Source organism: Myxine glutinosa, chromosome 7, assembly GCF_964187855.1.
Source record: "Myxine glutinosa chromosome 7, kmMyxGlut1.1, whole genome shotgun sequence".
Classification (NCBI taxonomy): domain Eukaryota; kingdom Metazoa; phylum Chordata; class Myxini; order Myxiniformes; family Myxinidae; genus Myxine; species Myxine glutinosa.
The window spans coordinates 41,548,634-41,572,231 of NC_136267.1; the positions used below are offsets into that span (position 1 = coordinate 41,548,634).

General features: G+C 45.8%; 1 protein-coding gene across 7 annotated transcripts in view; it reads right to left on the bottom strand.

The window, feature by feature from the left end:
* The window catches only part of ABCB11 (ATP binding cassette subfamily B member 11), a 154,411-nt gene that overhangs the window by 79,154 nt on the left and 51,659 nt on the right, over positions 1-23,598 (bottom strand). For all 7 annotated transcript variants that reach the window (XM_078781566.1, XM_078781567.1, XM_078781565.1 and 4 more), the window contains 7 exons: positions 22,489-22,622; positions 22,179-22,350; positions 21,317-21,441; positions 18,434-18,605; positions 17,208-17,321; positions 9,247-9,357; positions 8,886-9,011 (listed from right to left, as the gene is read on the bottom strand). In XM_078781566.1, the coding sequence (XP_078637692.1) occupies positions 8,886-9,011; positions 9,247-9,357; positions 17,208-17,321; positions 18,434-18,605; positions 21,317-21,441; positions 22,179-22,350; positions 22,489-22,622 (954 nt within the window). The remainder of the gene's footprint in view (positions 1-8,885; positions 9,012-9,246; positions 9,358-17,207; positions 17,322-18,433; positions 18,606-21,316; positions 21,442-22,178; positions 22,351-22,488; positions 22,623-23,598) is intronic.

Here is a 23,598-nt window from a genome sequence, read left to right on the forward strand (position 1 = left end):
ACATTATGGGGTATTATGTATAGATCAGTGAGAAAACAAATCTCAGTTTAATCCATTTTTAATTCAGGCTGTAACCCAACAAAATGTGTAAAAAGTCAAGGGATATGAATACTTTCTGAAGGCACTGTGTGTATTCTAATAAGACATAAGGATGAAAGATGAAGACCAGGCTGCACCTTCATCAGAATGGTGAACAATTCCCACCCCGCTCTCCCTATATTAAAGAAAAGTAGACAAATTAAAAGAATACAAAGAACGCAAAATCAGGAAAAATGTAGCACAACTAACTTAACATTTTGTTTCATGACAAAAGCAAGGTTATATTTTTTCAACTGCATGCTGGCTTTCAACTCCCACTAATCAAGACATGTACATAGGCCTAATGGGCCTTGATTTTGGGTAATGGGCCCTGCTTTTGGGGTGATGGGCCTTGCTTTTGGGTAATGGGCGCTGCCTTTGGGTAGCGGGATAGTACTAAAGCACGCGGTGCTACGCGCGTGACTTGCTACCAAGGAGGAAGCGGACAACGCAGTAAGTTTATAGTTCTTTATTCCAAAGAGGTCACTGTAGCACTGGCGTGCTCCGGGCTGCGCGCCCGGTGTATATCCTGAGGCCACGCCTACCCCTCGGGCGTGGCCGCCGCACACTTGGTGCGCGGAATTATGTCACCACGCCAGTGGGCTTTCGTGTACGCCACACGCGCCCCCCCAGAATTCCCGCGCACCTGGAGGGCCAGTTTGCGGGGCAAACGGATGACCCGGCCGAATCGCCCTCTGGCGACTGGCGGCGTCCGGGGTGCAGGGATGCCAGGTGGGATGCCCCCTGCTGTACCCGGGATGGGTGCCGGACCGGGGGCGGCGTGCCTGCGGTGCTGGGCGGTGCCGGGGGTCCGCCCGCAGGGGGGCGGCCCCAATGCGGGGACCGAGCCACCGGCGGTGGGTGGTCCACGTCGAGGTGGGCCGGCTTGAGGCGGTCTATGGAGACCCGGTCAGGAGTGCCGCCGATGTCCAGGGTGAAATGTTTCACCCCGGTCTCCAGCACGCGGAAAGGCCCGTCGTACGGGGGCCGCAGTGGTGTCCGGTGGGCATCGTGCCGGACGAAGACGTACTCCGCGGTGCGAAGCTCCGGGGCGACATGTGTAGGAGGGTGCCCGTGGTGCGCCGTCGGCACTGGGGCGAACCTCCGGGCGGTCTCCTGCAGCGCAGAACACTCCTGCGCCGTGGACCAAGGTGCCGTGGGGTCGGGGAGGAACTCGCCCGGCACCCGCAGCGGTTGTCCAAAGACCAACTCCACCGCGGATGCGCGCAGGTCCTCCTTGGGCGCCGTCCGGAGGCCCAGCAGGACCCAGGGGAGCCTGTCGACCCAGCCGCCGTCGCGGAGGGTGGCCCGGAGCGTGGCCTTCAACGAGCGGTGGGATCGCTCGCACAGGCCGTTGGCCTGGGGGTGGTAGGCCGTGGTTCGGTGCAGCTGGACCCCGAGCCCCCACGCGACCGCGGCCCAGAGCTCCGAGGTGAACTGGGGGCCGCGGTCGGACGAGATGTTCGAGGGGGCGCCAAAACGGGCGACCCAGGTGGCGATGAACGCCTGCGCGACGTCTGCCGCCGTCGTATTTGTCAGCCTCAGCAGCGAGCGCACGGGGTTCCGTTAACGCGGAACCAGCCAAAGCGAGGCGGACTCGTGCTGGCAGCTGGCGTTGAAACAACGCCCGGAATAGAGTGTTCGGGGTTTCGTCGCCCATGAGCGCCAGCATATGGTCCATACGGACCGACGGTCGCATGTCCCCGATCTCGGGGAGGTCCAAGAGGCGATCGGCCTGTGCGTCCACCGTAAGGCCGAACGTGGCGAGGAGGAGAGCTCGACCGCCTCGTACTTGCCGTCAGCAGGTGGATCCGTTAGGACTGATACGATGCGGGTGGCCGTGCCGGGCCCGAGGGCGGCGACCACGTGGCAGTACATGGTCTCGTCCACTGTGATGCCTCGAAGTCGGAACTGGGCTTCCGCCTGCAGGAACCAAACTTCGGCTTGTGACTCCCAGAATTCGGGGAGCTTGACGGAGACCGCGTTGGTAGCCATTGTTGCGGTGGTTTCGGGTAGTCAGCGACGGCTGACTCGAATGTCGGAGGTCACCAATAAAGCACGCGGTGCTACGCGCGTGATTTGCTACCAAGGAGGAAGCGGACAACGCTGTAAGTTTATCGTTCTTTATTCCAAAGAGGTCACTGTAGCACTGGCGCGCTCCGGGCTGCGCGCCCGGTGTATATCCTGAGGCCACGCCTACCCCTTGGGCGTGGCCGCCGCACACTTGGTGCGCGGAATGATGTCACAACGCCAGTTGGCTTTCGTGTACACCACAGTACCTTGATTTTGGGTAAAGGGACACAGAGTCCACTGTCTAACTGACTCCGTCCTTCTCACCAGAGATTGCTTTGGAGATGTGACTCGATAGTATCAGTCCACATGTTCTAAAATACTGCTCTGCCCATTCTTGCACCCCCACCCCCATCCCCCTCCACACCCATCTGCCCTATTCAAACTTCGCTTTTTTTCCAAATTCCCTCTGCATAGAAGTCAGCAAACATCACTCCCATCCACAAGAAGGGTGCAAAAACAGATACAGTTTTCTTTTTGTTTTTTTTTGTACACAAGATCGAGGTTCGTGTAAGAGCTAACATTAATGACAAAGAAACAAACGGACACATAAGACAAAATAAAGGAAGTGGGGACAAAATGGGGAGAGAGGGGGGAAGCACACGAGTACAACATTTGAGGGCAGGGACATCGGGAGATCTGTGGGAGGGAGAGGGCTTGAGGGTAGGAGGCGTGGGAAGGGGGGTGGGGGTGGGAGAGGTAAAAATAACATGGACACAGCCAGGACTTCCAGGAAAGAAGTCGGAATTTCAAATAAAGTGGATCTGGGGTGAATTAATGGGGGTAGAAAAGATCATGGTTTTGGATGGGGGAAGATAAGCGATGGTGGTGAGCAGCTGCTTTAAAGACCTGGAGGGAGGAATGGGATGGAAGAGATTCAACGAGTTTGTTCCAGAGGTGGAAGAAAAGAGGAATGAAAGAGTGAACGTGAGCAGAAAGCCTTGATTTTGGCAGTTTAACGATAAGAGGGTTGCTGGCAGATCTTGTGCGACCTGTAGGAATTTTTGGGGGACCGAGCACAGACAGAGCTGGGGGAGCTAGGTCGGAGAGGAGTCGGTAGAAGACAGAAAGACCACCAACCTGCCTGCGGTGAGTGAGTGAAAGGCCCTCGGAGTTAGCTTCATCGCAGGAGATTCCAATGATTCTGAAAGCTTTGGTTTCAACTGTGTGGAGCCGATCTAGGTGTGAGGCAGGAGCACCAGCCCAGAGGGGAGAGCAGTATTCCATTGAGCTGCGGATGAAAGCCGTGTATTTGGTGAGGAGCTCAGGTGGGCCAAGGAAGGACTTCGCACGACGGAGGATGCCGGGTTGGCGACTGACGTTGGAGGCCAGCTTGGAAATGTGGTTTTCCCAGGAAAGATCATGGCAGATAGTGAGACCCAAAAGCTTGAGTGACAGAACTTCTTGGAGAGGATTGTTCAGAAAGTAGATGGGAGGGTTGTCCAGTCGGTCTTTTCAGAGAGGCATAGTAAGTGTGTGAGATTTGTCAGGATTGAAAGACATGTTCCACTTGTTTGACCAGTCTGTGATTTTGTCCAGGTCTGCAGAGAGTGAGGAGGCTGCAGACTGCCGATTTGAGGGATGAGGAATGGAGCGGTAGAGAGTGGAGTCATCAGCAAAGAGATAGTGAGGATTTTCCAGAGAGTCGGAGAGATCATTGATGAAGACCAGAAAAACCACAGGGCCCAGAACACTGCCTTGGGGAACTCCAGCCTGAACAGGAAGGGGGAGATGAGAGAAATCCATTCAGGGCCACACGTTGACTATGGCCAGAGAGGAAGTCTGCAAGCCATGCGTGGAGATTTCCATGGATACCATAGGAGGAGAGTTTGGTGAGCAGAGCTGGGTGCCAGACCGTATCAAAGGCACATGATATGATATGTCAAGGGAGACAGCTCTAATTTCCTGTTTGACATTGAGGACCTCCATCCATGGTTGAGACAGCAGCATGTCCAGAGTAGAGTGACCTGGTCTGAATGCAAATTGATGATCAGAGATCAAGCCATTGCAGAAGAGGAAGGATTTGATATCCGAAGCAATGATGGATTCCATGACTTTGCTGATAATTGGGAGCAGGCTGATTGGTCTGTAGTTGCAAGGATCTGTTTTTGCACATTTTTAATGTAAAGCGGTCATGTTGGCTGATTAACGGTAATGATAACGTTAATAATAATTAAGCGGTAATGGTACTACCAACTATAGGCTAGTGACATTATACTTCCAATTATGAGCAAAGTAATGGAATCCATCATTGCTTCTGATGTCAAGTCTTTCCTATTTTCAAACAACATGCGCCATTATATGTTAACTAGCCGAAACCCGTGGAACATCCACGGAAGGGAGGATGTGGTGTATGGATAGAGTGTACCATTATGGATGGCATAGGGGATTTGCTTGTCCGAGTAAGAGTTAGGAAGAAAGATGAGAATGAAGAGTGCGTATATGAACAACGATCGCCGACACCGGCACAAATGCATGCTCTGGATTGTCCACTTAGTGGACGGTTTGCTTTCGCCTTCGCCTGTCCAATCAGCGGACGGCTTGCTTCGCCTTCGCCCAGCAGACGCCAATACGATGGCGTTGTAAGATGGCATCGTATCGGCCGATAATCGGATGCTTTTGGGCCCCAAACGTCAGCTAATTCAGATTTTTCGAGTATGGCTGTACATGATAAACAAAGAGTGCGGTTCGTAGATCGTAAATCCTTTAGTGCCATGGGCATCGGGTCACTGGGTGCGGCGTAAAAGGGATAACAAAGTCGAGTCCTTACGCTATTATTATATAGATGTGATTACTGTTGGTGACGTAGGCACATGCATCATCACTATTTGCGCATGCGCGGCCCGGCGGTTCTGGTGTCTTGTTCATCTTGGTGTACTGTTGCCTCATGCCTCGTCATCCGATAAAGTGTGGTGATTAAATGCTGATGTTATAAAAAAGCCTGAAAGTGTTTGATGGGACAGTCGCTTGAAAAGAAGGAGAGGCGTTTACCTTTTACTGGCGCTGGTCTCCAACCACCAGTTTGAATTCTGTCCTGGTCACTCAAATGTATACATGCTGCTGCTCCTTCCTCAATGATTGGCGGCCCTAAATCTCAATCAAGAGCTCAGGACTCCCTGGACATATCTCAGGCATTCAACACGGTCTGACATCCTACTTTGTTTGCCAAGCTCTCTGCATGTGGTTTAGAAGGCCACCTTCATTCATGGATTTCTGACTTCCTCCACTCTTGCAGTCAATGAATACATTGAGCAGTGAGATGTGTGGAAGTCATTGGTGTCCTTGTGTTTTATACTTCTCCCTCCACCCCCCCCCCCTTCCCATGCCTCCTCCCCCCAAGCCCTCCCTCCTCCCTCCTCCACCCCCCCTTCCCATGCCCTCTACTTCCACACATCTCCCTGCTCTCAAATGTTGTGTTTGTGTGCTTCACCTTCTCTCCCCATCTTGTTTTCCGCTCCCGCTTTTTGTGTGTTTTGTTTGTCTGGTTGATTTGTTTGTGAAGTAAATGTTAGCTCTTTCACGAGCCTCGATTCAGTATACAAAAAAAAAAAAAAAAGTGCCATCAATGGAACCCTCTCCTCCCCTATCCGTGTGGAGGCTGGAGTTCTCCAAGGCAGTGTAATGGACCCAGTCTTGGTCCGCTTCTATATTAACCACCTTTCCCATGCTCTGGAAAACACTCTCTTCCTTTATTCAAATAACTCCACACATTCATTGTGTCATGCAGTACTCCATCCTACTGCTAAGCAGACAACAGCTGCACACTTTCTGCTGATCTGGAAATCATTAGATTCTGGTCAGATAAATGGAACCTCAATCCTGGAACATGTCAGTGTCTCACCCTATCATTTTGAAAGAATCGTGAAACAAACCCACCTATATACAGACTTGGCATTTAATATGGAATTTTTTTTTTCTGGGGGTGAACTTACTTTTCAAGATGTCTTAGAACCAAAAGTTCATTGGAATTATGTTGAAATTATTCTAGATTTTGTTAATGTGACCTTTAAAAGAAACAAAAACCACATTTTACATTTCGAAACAAATAAATTGATCCTTGAAAGTGATGTAAACTGATATCGAACTCAATTCATGGACAGTACTGTGTTAAACTTCTGTACGTTTTCCAGAAGTATCTCTGTATTTTGCACATTAGCCAATTTTTTTTTTAACAAAAACAAAAGTTAAATTACGACTGGGATTACGGACAGTAAAATTACAGTTCAGTACTTCGTGTAACCCCCACGAGCATTCAGGAGAGCACGTACACGTTGAGGCATGCTGTTCACGAGATTTGCCAAGGTTTGGACAGGAATCGCTTGCCATGCAGTGACCATAGTCTGCTGCAATTCACGCACAGAGGTCGGCTGATGGTCCAAGTGGTCGATTTGATGCGTTAATTCTGCCCACAAGTTCTCTTTCGGATTCATATCCGGGGACATGGCAGGCCACTCCATATGCTCGACACCACGGTCAGCAAGAAAGTGTTGGATCATGCGAGCACGATGAGGCCATGCATTGTCATCGTGGAAGACAAAGTTTCCTCGAAAGGCTGCACGAGCAAATGGAAGCAATGTTTCTTCCAGAATGGCCCTGTACTTGAACTGGTTCAGGTTTCCATTCAGAACAACCAGGTCAGTTTTGCCCCCTGCATGAAAAGCAGCCCAAACGGTCACCCCACCACCTCCAGCTTGGACTCTTGGCACTAAACAATCTTTGTTGTAGGCTTCATGCACTTGTCTGCGCAATCGGACGCGGCCATCTTGACGATAGACCAGAAATCTAGACTCGTCACTGTAGATCACGTGATTCCAGTGTCCTGGCTACCATTGACGGTGCTCTCTGGCCCACTGCAATCGGCGCTGGCGGTGTTGTCTGGTCAGGCGTAACTTTCTCAGGGGACGCCTGGCACGATAGCCTGCTTGAACCAGTCGTTGGTTGAATAGCCTTCTGGATACAGGCACATTTGCCAGTTGCTGCCACTCAGCCCCAAGCCGATTAGCTGACTTGGTACGGCCATTGCGGACTAACCGGTGCAGCTGGCGATCATCCCTCCTTGTGGTTCTGCAGGGACGTCCTGGCCTCGGTATTGGAGTAGGGACACCCTTCTGAGCATTTCGTTTCAGGATCTTTGACACCTGACCTTCAGTGATGCCATACTGCCGAGCAATAGCATGCTGTTCCATGCCGTAATTTCGTAAAGCCACCACTCCATGACAAACAGCATTGTCGAGTTGACGGACCATCTCCAGAGGAAGCGGCAATAACCTTTGGAGACGTGCAGCAGTTGTTTTCCACTAATACAGAACACAACAACCCTTGTATACCCGACTGTGAAGCCAATCGTCAAATGTACCTGTCCGTACATTTTGCCCCACGCCACCTGTGATATAATCCTGTTGTTGACTTCTTGCTGCGACAGACAATCAGTGACATGGTTCTTTTAACAAATAAATCACCAAAGTGTAAAAGAAACTCACTAGATTGATATACTGAGTTAAGAAACTAAACCCAAGTCAAGAAAAAAAAAATATTCCATATTAAATGCCAAGTCTGTATTTCCTTGGTCATCCACTAGAATAAGTTCAATCTCTTGAACTTCTTGGTGTTACCATCAGTCATTAAATTTTCTGGGCCAACCACATAGCACAATTCTCCTCCAAAGCCAACCACAGACTGGGTCTCTGTCAGTCCAAGTCTTTCCTTGGGAAATCAGAGCTACTCCGTCTATGGCTTCGTCAATAGCTCAACAGAGTGCTGCTCTCTGCTTTGGGCTGATGCAGCAGCTTCACATCTGCCTCTCCTGGAGTCTTTGGAATATAAAGCTCAGAATTATTGAAATCTCCCATGATGAGGCCAAAGCACAAGGACCGTTTCTGTCACATTGCAGCTAGGTCAGTGGTCTCTGCTTTCCACTGTATTTTCCAACATTGATCTCTCATTCCTCTGACCATTCCTATCTACTCCAGGATGCACTCATGCTTACAGTAACCCCGTCCTGGTTGAACTCCCAAAATCCAGGCTGACTATACGATAAGAGGTCATAAGCATTTTTTGAGAGGTATTATTTTAATTTTTTTTTAAATCTATTGTATTCCTCGTTTCTCCTGGCTATAAAACTGCTTACCAGAAGAGGCTGTTCTGTCTCGCTTCCCTCCAGGACTTTAAGCAAGCAGTGCATCACATATATTAGAGTGCAAGAGAAGAGACATAATAGGAAAAAGGATAAGTGAAAGAAAAAACATCAACAGCAGTTAACTCAGTAGCCAAGAAAAATAAACTTCATTACTAGTGAAAACAGGAACACGAGGAGGTCAGACAGGCACTCGGTAGAACGTATACCTCCGCCACGCCCTATATAAAAATCAAATCGGCTTGTTCTTGTCACCTAAGCAACTCATCCACCAAGTTTTGTCATATCTCGTCCACAACTTTTTGAAATATCATGCTATATATCGTATTTGGCCCCATCTCTCAATGGTGAAGAATCACTTTCAAAATTAAAAACTAATGGTATCCGGTTCCAGATTGGGATCCTGACCAAAATGGAATCATTTATACTTTGTCACACACCCAACGAGTCCACCAAATTTCATCCGCATCCGTCCGCAACTTTTTGAGGTATCCTGTTCACAAACAAACAGACAGGGGTGAAAACACAACCTCTGTCCACCTTTGGTGGCGGAGGTAAAAAGCAGTAGTAAGGTTGGTTAACAAGCAGGTACAATATCTCATACCATGCCCTTCTGTGGATCATAAAACCGCTGGATGAGCTGGACGACCGTGCTCTTGCCTGCCCCACTTGACCCCACAAAAGCAGTGTTCTCCCCAGCCTTTGCAATCACATTCATGTTATCAAGAGCCTGTTGTGTGAAATGGCCCAAAAAGGGAAGAGGAACAGTGGGAACAGACATAAGAAAGAGAATAAAAGTGGTTTAACATTCAAGAGAGGTTCTCCAAGTGATAATGAAACTTGAGGAAACGTCACACAGTGGGTGAAGAAAATGTACAATGTGGAAGGGATTAGTAGAAGAAGCCATAGCAGAAGGAACTAAATGATGATTCATTAGCCAGACAACACATTGGCGGTGCCCTCACATCAATTTCTGTTCTTGTTGGGTAACTGAAAGTCACGTTTTGTAACTCAATGTCTCCCTTCACCTTCTCCAACTTGTAGCCATTTTCTGACATGGGATCAATTAATGATCTCTGAAAGAGTGGGCATGGTAAAGACATGACACTCACAGTTAATAGGAAGCATAGCAGGGGGATCACTTTGGAATCTCACTTAAAGACTGCATTTCACATGATTATACAATTCCCATCAAGTTCCCCCTTTACCAATTATTTATTACTTGCAAAATCGAAGATTTTTCAAGTATATTGGTCGGTTGCGTTTGTGGTTCTCTGTCTGTCTGTCTGTCTGTCTGTCTGTTTATTTGTCATCGGCCTACAGGTCACAATTCTAAACCGATCGTCCTCTGTCCAAATGGTCTTCAAGTTCTCATTTTCAGCAAGCTATGTTTCAAGTTCTACATGCAAGGTGTCCCCATAAACTTTGCTCGCATTGATGATCGTTTCTATTCGTGCCACACCAGTAGTCTCTGAGAGCGATGTCTTCTCATCACACTCAGTGTCATACCGGAACTTAAAGACGCAGCCTGCTCCATGGTTTAGCTCTAGATTAAAACAAAGAAAGCAAATATTAATTAAGTATTAATGTTGACAATTTTAGGGAGAGAAAGAATGCTCTGTACACGTCACATCATGTCATTCAAACTTTAGACTCCTATTATATAACCACCTTTAGAGGCCATTTTCCCCCGCTAAGCGGGGGTTGGCCTTTTTCGGGAACCGTGGTTGTTGTTGTTGAGATTTGAATTGAGATTTGAATTTTTGAAATATCATGCTATATATCGTTGAGAAGCCTATTGTTATTGGGGTCAAAAGGCCAAAAGGTCAACATAGGCCAAAGGTCACCAACTTTGCCAAATTTCTTAAATCTTCGATTTTCATCCGATTGACTTGAAATTTGAAGAGGACTTGCATATCTGGTCACTCAATTCAACCACCAAGTATATTTGAGGTCAACATAGGCCAAAAGGTCAACATAGGCCAAATTTCTAAAATCCTCAATTTTCATTCGATTGACTTGAAATTTAAAGAGGACTTGCATATCTGGTCACTGAATTCAACCACAAATTATATTTTAGGTAAACATAGGCCAAAAGGTCAACATAGGCCAAAGGTCACCAACTTTGCCAAATTTCTAAAATCCTCAATTTTCATCCGATTGACTTGAAATTTGAAGAGGACTTGCATATCTGGTCACTGAATTCAACCACCAAGTATTTTTGAGATCAACATCGGCCAAAAGGTCAACATAGGCCAAATTTCTAAAATCCTCAATATTCATCCAATTGACTTGAAATTTGAAGATGACTTGCATATCTGGTCACTGAATTCAACCACCAAGTATATTTGAGGTCAACATCGGCCAAAAAGGTCAATATAGGCCAAATTTCTAAAATCCTCAATTTTCATCCAATTGACTTGAAATTTGAAGAGGACTTGCATATCTGGTCACTGAATTCAACCACCAAGTATTTTTTTGAGGTCAACATAGGCCAAATTTCTAAAATCCTCAATTTTCATCCAATTGACTTGAAATGTGAAGAGGACTTGCATATCTGGTCACTGAATTCAACCACAAATTATATTTTCGGTAAACATAGGCCAAAAGGTCAACATAGGCCGAATTTCTAAAATCACTAATTTTCATTTGATTGACTTGAAATTCTAAGAGGATTTAAATATATGGTCACTGAATTCAGCCACCAACTATTTTTGAGGTCAACATAGGCCAAAAGGTCAACATAGGCCAAGTTTAAAAAACCCTCAATTTTCATCCGATTGACTTGAAAATTGAACACCATTTGCACATTGGGTCACTAAATAGGGAAACTAACTAATTTTGAGGTCAAAGGTCAACTCAAGGTCAACCTTCCAAAATCATCATTTTTCATCTGAAAAATCGTCACTTTTCTTCCTGTTGACCCGAGCTTTGATCAAGATTGTCAATTTTAATCTTGATGAAATGGACAATTTGCTGTATCAATGGAATTTTTTTTCTTGGGGTTGGGGGCGGATTTTGCAAGTATCGTGCTCCGCATGACGTCTTCTTGTTTATTTATTTATTGAAAGAATTTCCAAATGTTTCTGATTAACTTCCCTAAAAATCTTTTGTGAATGCACATGCTCTCTTTGCCCCGGCCACCTTAGACGTCTGACGAGGACGATGACATTTTAAGTTTTCTTTTTCTTTAACAGCTTGTTTTTGTTTAACAGTTTCTTGTTCTCTTCACCCTCTCTTTTGCTCAAAGTCAACTGCCATCTGCTTGGAAATCAGCCAACATCACCGCTTTACACAAAAAGGTGCAAAAACAGATCCTAGTAACTACAGACCAATCAGCCTTCTCCCAATTATCAGCAAAGTCATGGAATCCATCATTGCTTCGGATATGAAATCTTTCCTCTTCTCCAATGGCTTGATCTCTGATCATCAATTTGGTTTCCCCAGGTCACTCTACTCTGGACATGCTGCTTCTGCTGTCTCAACAATGGATGGAGGTCCTCAATGCCAAACAGGAAATTAGAGCTGTCTCCCTCGATATATCACGTGCCTTCGATACGGTCTGGCACCCCGCTCTGCTCACCAAACTCTCCTCCTTTGGTATCCATGGAAATCTCCACGCATGGCTGGCGGACCTCCTCTCTAGTCGTAGTCAACGTGTGGCCCTGAATGGGTTTCTCTCATCTCCTCTTCCTGTTCAGGCTGGAGTTCCCCAAGGCAGTGTTCTGGGCCCTGTGCTTTTCTGGTCTTCATCAATGATCTGTCCGACTCTCTTGAAAATCCTCTCTATCTCTTTGCTGATGACTCCACACTCTGCCGCTCCATTCCTCGTCCCTCAGATCGGCAGTCTGCAGCCTCCTCACTCTCTGCAGACCTGGACAAAATCACTGACTGGGCAAACAAGTGGAACATGTCTTTCAATCCTGACAAATCTCACTCTCTTACGATGTCTCTCCGAAAAGACCGACTGGACAACCCTCCCATCCACTTTCTGAATAATCCTCTCCAAGAAGTTCTGTCACTCAAGCTTTTGGGTCCCACTATCTGCCATGATCTTTCCTGGGAAAACCACATTTCAAATCTGGCCTCCAAAGCCAGTCGCCCACTGGGCATCCTCCGTCGTGCGAAGTCCTTCCTTGGCACACCTGAGCTCCTCACCACATACAAGGCTTTCATCCGCAGCTCAATGGAATACTGCTCTCCCCTCTGGGCTGGTGCTCCTGCCTCACACCTAGCTCGTCTTCACGCTGTTGAAACCAAAGCGGTCAGAATCATTGGAATCTCCCGTGATGAAGCTACCTGCGAGGGCCTTTCACTTACTCTCCGCAGGCAGGTTGGTGGTCTTTCTGTCTTCTACCGACTCCTCTCCGGCTTTGCTCCTCCAGCTCTCTCTGGGCTCTGTCCCCCAAATATTCCTAAAGGTCGCACAAGATCTGCCTGCAACCCTCTTATGGTTAAACTGCCAAAATCAAGACTCTCTGCTCACCTTCACTCTTTCATTCCTCTTTTCTCCCGCCTCTGGAGCAAACTCCCCCACTCCCTTCAATCCCACTCCTCCCTCCAGGTCTTTAAAACAGCTGTTCACCACCATCTCTTATCTTCCCCCTTCCAAAACCTTGATCTGTTCTACCCCCGCTAATTTCACCCCAAATCCTCTTTTTTGAAATACCAACTTCTTTCCTGGAAGTCCTTGGTGTCCTTGTGTTTATACTTCTCCCACCCCCCCCCCCCTTCCCACGCCGCCTCCCCCCAAGCCCTCTCCCTCCCACACATTCCCGATTTCCCTCACAAATGTTGTGTTTATGTGCTTGCCCTTCTCTCCCCATCTTGTCTCCCGCTCCCCTTTTTATACACTTTGTTTGGTTGTCTGTTTGATTTGTTTGTGTGATAAATGTTAGTTCGCTCTTTCACGAGCCTCGATTATGTATACAAAAAACAAAAAAACAAAAAACAGCATTATGGGTTGGCCAGTGAAAGTGTTTAACTCAAGTCTACTGGCTGGTCCAGCCTGACGTTCGACGAATTAGGTTTGGGATATTTAAAACGTCCACCGACTAATTCTGGAAGATGTGACACCCAGTTTGACGTCCATCTGAGGGACGGCACACACATTGATGCTTCGCCCTGCCTGTGAAACACCGGAATGACAGTTTATAGCTGGGTTGAGATTCAAACCCAGGCTGGACATCTCAGAGGCGAGTGTGTCATTTTAAGCTCTTAAAAAGAAAATCATCGCACCTGGTGACAGTGTCTGATAATTTCATAAAAAGGACTTGATTTAATAAATGGACATCACACCGAGTACAGAATTCAACGAGGAAAGCCTCTGGCGCTTAATTAAAGCCATATCCGTCTATTCTCATCTTAAATATATTACCTGAGTGGCCTTAAGTTTACTCTAATAAAAGGAACTTTTTAGCTTGTTTGCCGTTGGCCCTAAAGGCTGTCCAATAAATCATAAATTATAAATATAAATTTAGCCAGCATGTATTGTCTTGTCCATCAACTAATACCAGCAATATATAAAGTATTGTCACATCTGAGTGAACGTATCTACTACATAAGAGAGCCGTTGGTCTGTGTCACCATTTTTCTCAGAAATGGCTGAACATCAGTGAGTGGCTGAATGCCAGAAATCAAAGGTTCATCAGTGAGTGCTTGGGAGTATTTTAGGCCAAAATTTTTTTTTTTAAACAGGGGAAAAAAATGTGTTTTTTTTGGATTAAAAAAACATTGCTCGAAAGTGCCAACGCATTTTTGATTAATGACAGTTATACACAAGTACACATTCGCATAAATAAATACAAAATAATTACCAGACATTTGAACACAAATAAAACAATTCCCGTCTCCGGAAGCAGTCGAAGTTGGTAGTAAGGCTTCTTCTTCTTCCTGAACTTCATCAAACGTAACTCAGAAACGTGATGAACGTTTCACCAGCACATATTCAACGAAAAGGTAAAATGACGATTTGACATTTGTGATGGGTTGTGATTTGAATATAAATGCTTTTCCATTATATTTGCCCTCATTTCAAATATGTTAATGTTTATTTTTTGCTTGAGCAATGCTGGTACTCCAGCTATAAACACATATACTTTACTCAGCGTACAAATACAAATACAACTTTGTCTGGGGGGTAACATAGGCTATGTGGCAGCGGCCTCATGTGGGCATGTGGGGGACCGGGAGAGGGGCGTAAATTCTCTATGTAAATGTGTACCGTGTAGCGCCACCTGGTGTTGGTGGCAGAGGGTATTACAATTTTCTTTTTTACCTGGGAAACACTGAGGTTAGAGGGTATTACAATTTCCTTTTTTTACCCGGGCAACACTGAGGTTAAAGCACTCTTTGCACGGGTAAATTTTTTCTCCTTCTCATCACCCCTCCCCCAAAACGGAGGGGCCTGTCAAAGCCAGCCCCCTCCCCCGAAATATGTATATGTAGTATATCTTTCCCCTCCCTCTCCCCTCACCTCTCGCACCCCTCCCCTTTCCACTCCCTTCCACTCCATCCCCCCCCCCCAGAAACGCCGACTACTCCTGCAAGTATATAATAATAAGAAATAAAGTGCAAATCCTAACCCACTCGAGGTGCCACAGAACAAACTTTTACAACAAGATAAGAATGCAGGTGGGACTTCCCTTTGTCTATGATGTGTAGGGTGGACACAGGACCTAATGCAGATACATTTGGAAACCAGGTGTGAAATGACGAGAGCCAGTGACAAGTTCAGTCCAAAAATGACAAGAACCAGTTATGAAGTCAGTCCAGTCCAAAGAAGAAACCCAAAACAGAGCACGATGAAGTGAACCAGCCACAAGGAGCATCAGTGACGATAATCTCCTCAACCAGCCTCATGGTCCTCTTTGTCCTTTCCAGACTAGGGCTGCTGAAGCATTCACGAGGAGTCCTAGTGAGTGCAGTGACGATCAACAACTCAACCAGGCCTCATGGTCCTCTTTTTCCTTTCCAGACTAGGGTTGCTGAAGCAGTCACGAGGAGTCCGAGTGAGTGCAGTGACGATAATCTCCTCAACCAGCCTCATGGTCCTCTTTGTCCTTTCCAGACTAGGGCTGTTGAAGCAGTCACGAGGAGCCCTAGTGAGTGCAGTGACGATCAACAACTGAACCAGGCCTCGTGGTCCTCTCTGTCCTTTCCAGACTAGGGCTGCTGAAGCAGTCACGAGGAGTCCGACTGAGTGCAGTGACGATCAACAACTGAACCAAGCCTCATGGTCCTCTTTGTCCTTTCCAGACTAGGGCTGCTGAAGCAGTCACGAGGAGCCCTAGTGAGTGCAGTGACGATCAACAACTCAACCAGGCCTCATGGTCCTCTTTTTCCTTTCCAGACTAGGGCTGCTGAAGCAGTCACGAGGAGTCCGAGTGAGTGCAGTGACGATCAACAACTCAACCAGGCCTCGTGGTCCTCTTTGTCCTTTCCAGACTAGGGCTGCTGAAGCAGTCACGAGGAGCCCTAGTGAGTGCAGTGACGATCAACAACTCAACCAGGCCTCATGGTCCTCTTTGCCTTTCCAGACTAGGGCTGCTGAAGCAGTCACGAGGAGTCATAGTGAGTGCAGTGATGATCAACAACTCAACCAGGCCTCATGGTCCTCTTTGTCCTTTCCAGACTAGGGCTGCTGAAGCAGTCACGAGGAGTCCTAGTGAGTGCAGTGACAATCAACAACTCAACCAGGCCTCATGGTCCTCTTTTTCCTTTCCAGACTAGGGCTGCTGAAGATGTCACGAGGAGTCCGAGTGAGTGCAGTGACGATCAACAACTCAACCAGGCCTCATGGTCCTCTTTGTCCTTTCCAGACTAGGGCTGCTGAAGCAGTCACGAGGAGTCCTAGTGAGTGCAGTGACAATCAACAACTCAACCAGGCGTCATGGTTCTCTTTGTCCTTTCCAGACGAGGCATCCTGGTCTGCCCTCCGTATTCTCTCCAGGTCTGTCTTTGTCCTCCTCAACACGCTTCTTTTCACTCTGCGCACGTAGAGTCTCCTGTTGCTCTATTTCTGAGGTATTTATTCTTCTTTCCAATAACACAGGGTGATCCAAGCTTGGATCAATCCCATACTCCCTCAGAGAGAACCACGATAATGTCTCCTCTCAAACTCTTCTGTGTACCACTTGCTCGTTCTCCTTACACACGTGGCCTTCTCTTCCTCCTGGGTGGAGTCCTTTCCTGGGCTGTCATGCCCATGGTGGGTGGCCCCAATAAAAATAAATGCCGAATCTTATCTTCACAGCCCTACAGCACATTACACTGCCGTGGCTGGCACACAATGGTCAGACAGATCATGACGGCCTTGTAGCACACATATGACATGAATACCTCTGTCATGGGAAGACCTCATATAGCCCTACCCACAAACAAGAGGTGTTTACACATACAAAATTACTCTGTCTTGCCTGTCTGTAAATTACATACGCTGCCCGCTCAGAATCACGTGTAACAAACCACTTACTCTGACAGGTCCCTGTTACATGGCTATCTCACATACTTGAAACACACGGACCATACTACACTTTCCACAGTCTAGCTAAGGATCCCCCCATTCCACGCTACAGTATAATTCCGGCCAATACCAGCAAAAACAATGCCGTCCACCACCAATGCTGGCAAACAATATAATGTCCACCAACGAATCTGTGTTGGAGTGGCGACCCATCCAGGATTGCAACCCTAGACAAGAAAAGGGATTTGGCAGAGCATGGGACATCTGTATGGAGCATGGTACATGAATGAACCAACCTATGCTGGCAAAAAATTGTTGTCAACATATTTGGAAGGGATGGAGTTAGGGGGTGGGGAGGATGCAGAAAGACAAAGGAAATGGGAATGGAGTTGGCAAAGGAAGGGCGTAGAAGAGAAACAGTGACCGGAATATTGTGTTGAAGTGGATCAGAACGGAGCTCACCCTGTCAATGGTATTGAACACAGGTGTGGCAGCTCCACGTCCTGTTGCAAAAGCCTCAAGGCAGGGTGAAGCTTGACCAAGGTTGATAGCTCCCACCAGGACACCAAAGAAAACCTAGGATTTCCATAAAATGTTAATCATCAGACTTATGATGATGATTATGATTGTTAAAAGCACTTTTCTCCAGGAGGAGGACAACTTAATTTTTCAGACCATGATTTATACAAATGAGAAATGCATCCTGAAAGTATGGAACACCAACACAAATCTGAACATTTCTCGTATCTTAAGCTCCACAGTCCTCTTTCCCGGTTATTTTCCCAGGCTATGGTACACCGAGCATTTAAGAAGAACGTTGTCAATAAACAACTTGCATTATCCATGTGGAGAACAAACCAGACTGTTGACAACCTCACTTCATTCAATGAGGCCCACAAGAAGTGCACAGCTGCGCTAAGGCACGATGAAGTCCAATACAAAACTCATTAATATCAAAACTTTCTAAACTGTCCCTGTCATCTATGACCCAATGAAGACTTTTTTTTTGTATATAAGATCGAGGCTCGTGTAAGAGCTAACATTAATCACAAAAAAAAAAAGGGACACATAAAACATATAATAAATGGAGCGGGAGACAAGATGGGGGGAGAGAGGGCAGCACACAAGTACAACATTTGAGAGCAGGGACATTGGGAGATCTGTGGGAGGGAGAGGGCTTGGGGCGATGGAAAGGGGGTGGGGGAGGTATAAAACACATGGACATTGCTAGGACTTTCAGGAAAGAAGTCGGAATTTCAAAATTTGTGGATCTGGGGTGAATTAACAGAGGTAGAAAAGATCAAGGTTTTGAATGGGGGAAGACAAGAGATGGTGGTGTTAGACTTGCCATGTTACCAGAAGTTACCATAAGGGTGTATGGTACCAGAGGTCAGAGACTTGCCAAGTTAGTTTCAGGGTTATGCCCTGACAACATACCCTCCATGACAAAGGATGTCTACATAACAGCCACATTCTAATAAAATGTCTACATGCCAAACACAGTTGTGAAGTTCCTGGCTGACCTACACACCTCTGGTAACATACACCCTTCTTGGGAGTGGTCAGCTGACAACGACCTGCGGACGGTCTTGACCCCGGAGCATGCATCAATAAAAATACGTGATTCAAAATAATTATTGAAAAAAAAAAATCACGATGGAATTATTTCCTGTTTGGGATAAACGTACCTGGAGCAAAGTTCCAGGGGAATATTCTTCGGCGATGACGAGGCTGGAGCCGTACCAGAAAGCAAGTGCGTAGCACATGAAGATGATGAGCCACATGTATCCTTGGAAGAACCCCAAGATCATACCTTTACGTACCCCCCACTGCTGTGCAAACACCAAATTACTGTCATATCTGTGTGGGTGATGGAAAGGGAATTAAACAGCAAAATGAAAAAGAAAGGCAAAAACAATCTTTATGACTGCAGTACATTTCACACATTTTAAAATATGCAAAAGACATGTTTATATTCGATTTTCAACAACAAACATGTGCTACCCTACTACTTACTTCCTACTACATCACTAGTAATTGCTGTTCAAATTCCAATAACAGCCAACAAATGTTAGGCTTATACAAACTGGCGAAATGACACCAAATATGCTCAATTGAACAAGATACGGGACAGTACGGGACAGTACGGGACAGTACGCGACAGTACGGGGCAGTATGGGACAGTACGGGACAGTACGAGACAGTACGAGACAGTACGGGACTGTTGGACGTTGGCGGACGTCATACGGAATTACGGATGCACTCGATGTCTAAGGAGCTATTGTAATTGTTGATTACTGTAATATATTATTATTACTGTTACGATGTATTACTGTTATTACTGTAATATGTTATTACCTCCGCCACCAAAGGTGGATGGAGGTTATGTTTTCACCCCTGTCTGTTTGTCTGTTTGTCTGTTTGTTTGTTTGTGAAAAAAATATCTCAAAAAGTTGTTTCAGAAGAAAATTCGGACGAAATTTGGGAGAGAGGTAGGTAGTGTTTGTGACAAGGACGAAATGATTAGATTTTGGTGAAGATCCGGATTCGGATCCGGCTACTAGAATTTGTTCAGTGATTCTTCACCATTGGGAGATAGGGCCAAAAATGATACATAGCAGGATATCTCAAAAAGTTGTGGACGGATTTGGACGAAACTTGGTTGACCGGTTGGGTATGTGACAAGGACGATTCGATTCAATTTTGGTGAAGATATGAATATGGATTCGGATATGAGAATTATTTAATTTTTTAAATGATTTTTCACCATTGAGAGAGAGGGCCAAAAACGATATATAGCAGGATATCTCAAAAAGTTGTGGACGGATTCGAACGAAATTTGGGAGAGAGGTAGTGTTTGTGACAAGGACGAAATGATTAGATTTTGGAGAAGATCTGGATTCGGATCCGGCTACTAGAATTTGTTAAGTGATTCTTCACCATTGGGAGATCGGGCCAAAAATGATACATAGCAGGATATCTCAAAAAGTTATGGATGGATTTGGACGAAACTTGTTGGACCGGTTGTGTGTGTGACAAGGAAGAATCGATTCAATTTTGGTGAAGATCCGGATCCGGATCCGGCTAGTAGAATTTTTAAAGTGATTCTTCACCATTGAGTGATCTGGCAAAAAACGAGGGGTAGATCAGGGTATGGAAGACTGGACCTATGGTGATTCCTGTGATTGATTTTGATGAAATCTGATTCTGTATTGTGATTTTCTGGTCTACTTAGAGATACAAAACGTAAACTGTTCACCAGGCGGAGGTATGCTCTCTTCTGAGTGCCGTTCTAGTTATTACTGTTACTATGTATTACTGTTATTACTGTAATATGTCATTATTAGTCCTGGGGCTTATGGCTCACCCTGGTACACCGTACAAACAAATCTTGTGTAAGCAGATAAAACCGTGTCCTAGGCCTTGTGACTCACCCTGTAAGTACATACGCACACTCTCCTCTCAGCTGTCTAGCCTGAGTTTCAATCCGACCCAGGTATAAACTGTCATCCCTGTTTCACAGGCAGGGGGATTCATCAATGTGTGTACCTTCCCTCGAATGGACGACTGGAAATTCCATCTGCCAGCATTCGTTGGTGGACGTTAAAGATCCCACGGTGTCCATCGCAAAGAGTAAGCAAGCTCTCGCCAGCACACTGAACAAATTCAAAATTCCTGCCCTGACCTCCTGAGTCAGAGTGGTGACCTGACCAGGATTTTAACCTTATAACTGCTTCAGCAGAACCAACGCTCTGTCTAGGTCTAGGACAAGGTACATGATGATGATGATGATGATGATTATTCCTGAGATGGTGAAGCAAGTGGTGAATTGGGAAGAAGATTTTTTACTAAACAACCAGAACAAAGTTAAGATAGCTGTTAATGTCCTTAAGACCGTGAGGCTTACAGTAACCATGGAAATGCTAAAAGACATGTTGGTTTAAATGAGCTAAACATGTTCGTCCTGACAGTGGGGTCACTGTCGGACACAAAAAGCAAAGGGAATGAATGAACAGGAAGAGGGGGGGGGAAGTGATTGAGAAAGAGAGAGAGAGAGAGAGAGAGAGAGAGAGAGAGAGAGAGAGAGAGAGAGAGAGAGAGAGAGAGAGAGAGAGAGAGAGAGAGAGAGAGAGAGAGAGAGAGAGAGAGAGAGAGAGAGAGAGAGAGAGAGAGAGAGAGAGAGAGAGAGAGAGAAAGGCCCAGCTCTCAGCCATATCTGCTCTTGCAGGGAAAATGGCCTTTAACATGCCTGTTGTTGTTGTTGTTGTTGTTGCTGTCAGGAAGCCATGAGGAAGGCTAAAATGTTTTTTTAGGATGCATTAGGTGTGGCCTAATGTTTGAAAAATAGGAGGTAGATTTTCCTATAAAACTAGATCACAGGTATCAACAGGGGTAATCATAATGGATCACATTTATTTATTTCCAGTAATCTAATAAGTAATGCGTAATTTAAAAATCTGGTTATACTAACTCCCCTAACTTGTGAACCATTATGTTTGGTAATTCGCTGTTTTGCTTGAACAAATCCGTGAGGGCTGATTCGCCAAAAAGTCACATCTCAACTTCCATACCTTTCCTCCTCTTTCTTCTCTCCCCCAAATGCTGCAACAGTGCGTATCGAGGAAATAACCTCTTCAGCAACAGAGCCCGCCTTGGCGTAGGCCTTCAGCTCCCGTCCCGTCATCTTGGCCACAAACTAGGATACAGAGCCGCAATGAATTGTAATTTTCATCATTCTTGTTAAAGTTATATATCTATATTACTAAACAGGAGTATCCGTCCGTCCATCCCGAAACTGCTCCCTCAGTTTTGGGGCTAGACCCGCCAAACCTTCTGTGGAACGTTTTGGTGTCCCAGAAGATGTCGTAAGGTAGGGAGGAGGTTTCATAAATTCCTGAATAAAATTATGATTTTGAAAGACGATTGTTGCAGAGCTTCTGCCGAATCCAGAAGCTAACAGATTACGAGGATTCGCTGATTTGATAATATTGTTGTGGATATGAGGATTGTGTTTTTTTTTTTATTGCTTTATTCTGGACCCTCCTGCCTCCAGTCTGTGTATAAAGGTCAAAGGTCGTTCCGTAGTTATTTCATAAACAGTCACGTTAGCCAATCATAGATTTCCTCCTTGTTGGTAGTTATTTCCTTATTCTGTGTATTAGGCTAAGGATTTGTCTTCCATTAATTGACACTCCATTGCAAGAGGACAGAGCATGTTTTCGGTGTCTCTGGCAGGACAGTCTAGGCTTTAGGAGTATGCGTACTCAACTCTGAGCTATCTAGCTAGGGTTTGAATGCCTACCTAGGTATAAACTGTTATCCTGGTTTTTATACAGGCAGGCCGAAGCATCAATGTGTTTGTCGTCCCTTGGATGGACACTTGATTGTCTACTCTTTGATTTGCCCCTTATCTAACAGCTCTTCTTCACTCACCATCCCCATAAGACCTGCTCCAAAGCCAAGGGCAGGACTGACAGCCAGGATAACGAGTGTGAGCTTCCAACCATTAAGGAAGCCAATGAGGAATCCGGTGACGAATGTGGTGAAGCGTTGGATGAAGATTCCACAATTGTCCGAGATGGCGTTGTTAATCTTGTTAATGTCACTGCAATGAGAGGTAGTAAAACATTGAGATAACTAAACGTTTTTTCAGATATCAGAGCAGAGTGTGAGGGTTCGAGAGCGACGTAAAAGGTTGATTTGGAACTTCAAGGTGTGGGATTAAAAAGGAATGGCGTCTCACTCTGAGATGCGACTGTTTATTTCACCCACGGAGTTGACATCAAACCAGCCAATCTCCATTCTCATGATGCTACGGAAGTATGCCTGCCGGATGCGACGGATCTGTTTTGCTGCGGATAGCACCCAGAAGCATATCTGCAAAAGAAAACCAAAGATTCTCATGACTCAATTCAAAATATTTTGTCCTTTACTCATGACTTCTCATAATGCTGTTTGCTATTGTGAGATGACACCTGGGACCACCAGCAAGTGTGATTTAAATGTGTGCCACATTGACAAGAACAGGTATATTCCACAAGATGATCTTTAGAGCACAATTCTTAGAACAATGAATGAATCCTGTTATAATGTTGAAGGTAGCTCTCTATGAGCACCAACTTGCTGCCCCAGAACCACCCTCACAATATGAAATGTACAGAACTAAAAAGGTAACTTAGCTGTAACAGATTATCACCTTGTTGCTGAACTGTAAAGGTAGATAGGTGCACCCACCTTCAAGTATGATTTATCAAGCTCAGAGATAAACTGGGTCTTTTGGCCAGTACAACATCTTACATGGCATTACATTGTAGGAAGAAAAAGCACACAGCAATGCAAGTGTCGATTAACACACCAGTAACTTCAAATACCTTTCTGGTCCCTCTTCATCCACTCTTGCCTGCTTCATCATTCCTATAATCTTCACATATTGTCTTCCATCACTCACCACAAGGTAATATCCTTCACAGAAATCTCCTGTGACTTCTCATGATATCCGATGAAAAGCCGAAGAGGATTTGATCAGATTTTTTTTTTTTTGTGAAAACAGAATCGAGGCTCGTATAAGAGCTAACGTATTAAACACGAAAACATGCTCAGACACATAAAGCATACAATAAAGGGAGTGCAAGACAAGAGGGGGAGAGAGAGGGAAGCACACAAGCACAACAACAGGAGAGAACAGGGACGTCAGTAGATCTGTGGTAGGGGGAAGGGCACACGGTATAAAGCAAATGAACACTACTAGGAATGTCACAAAAGAAGTTGGAGATTGAAAGAGGTGGATTTGGGGTGTTTTAACGGGGGTAGAAGAGATCAAGGTTTTGGATGGGGGAAGATAAGAGATGGTGGT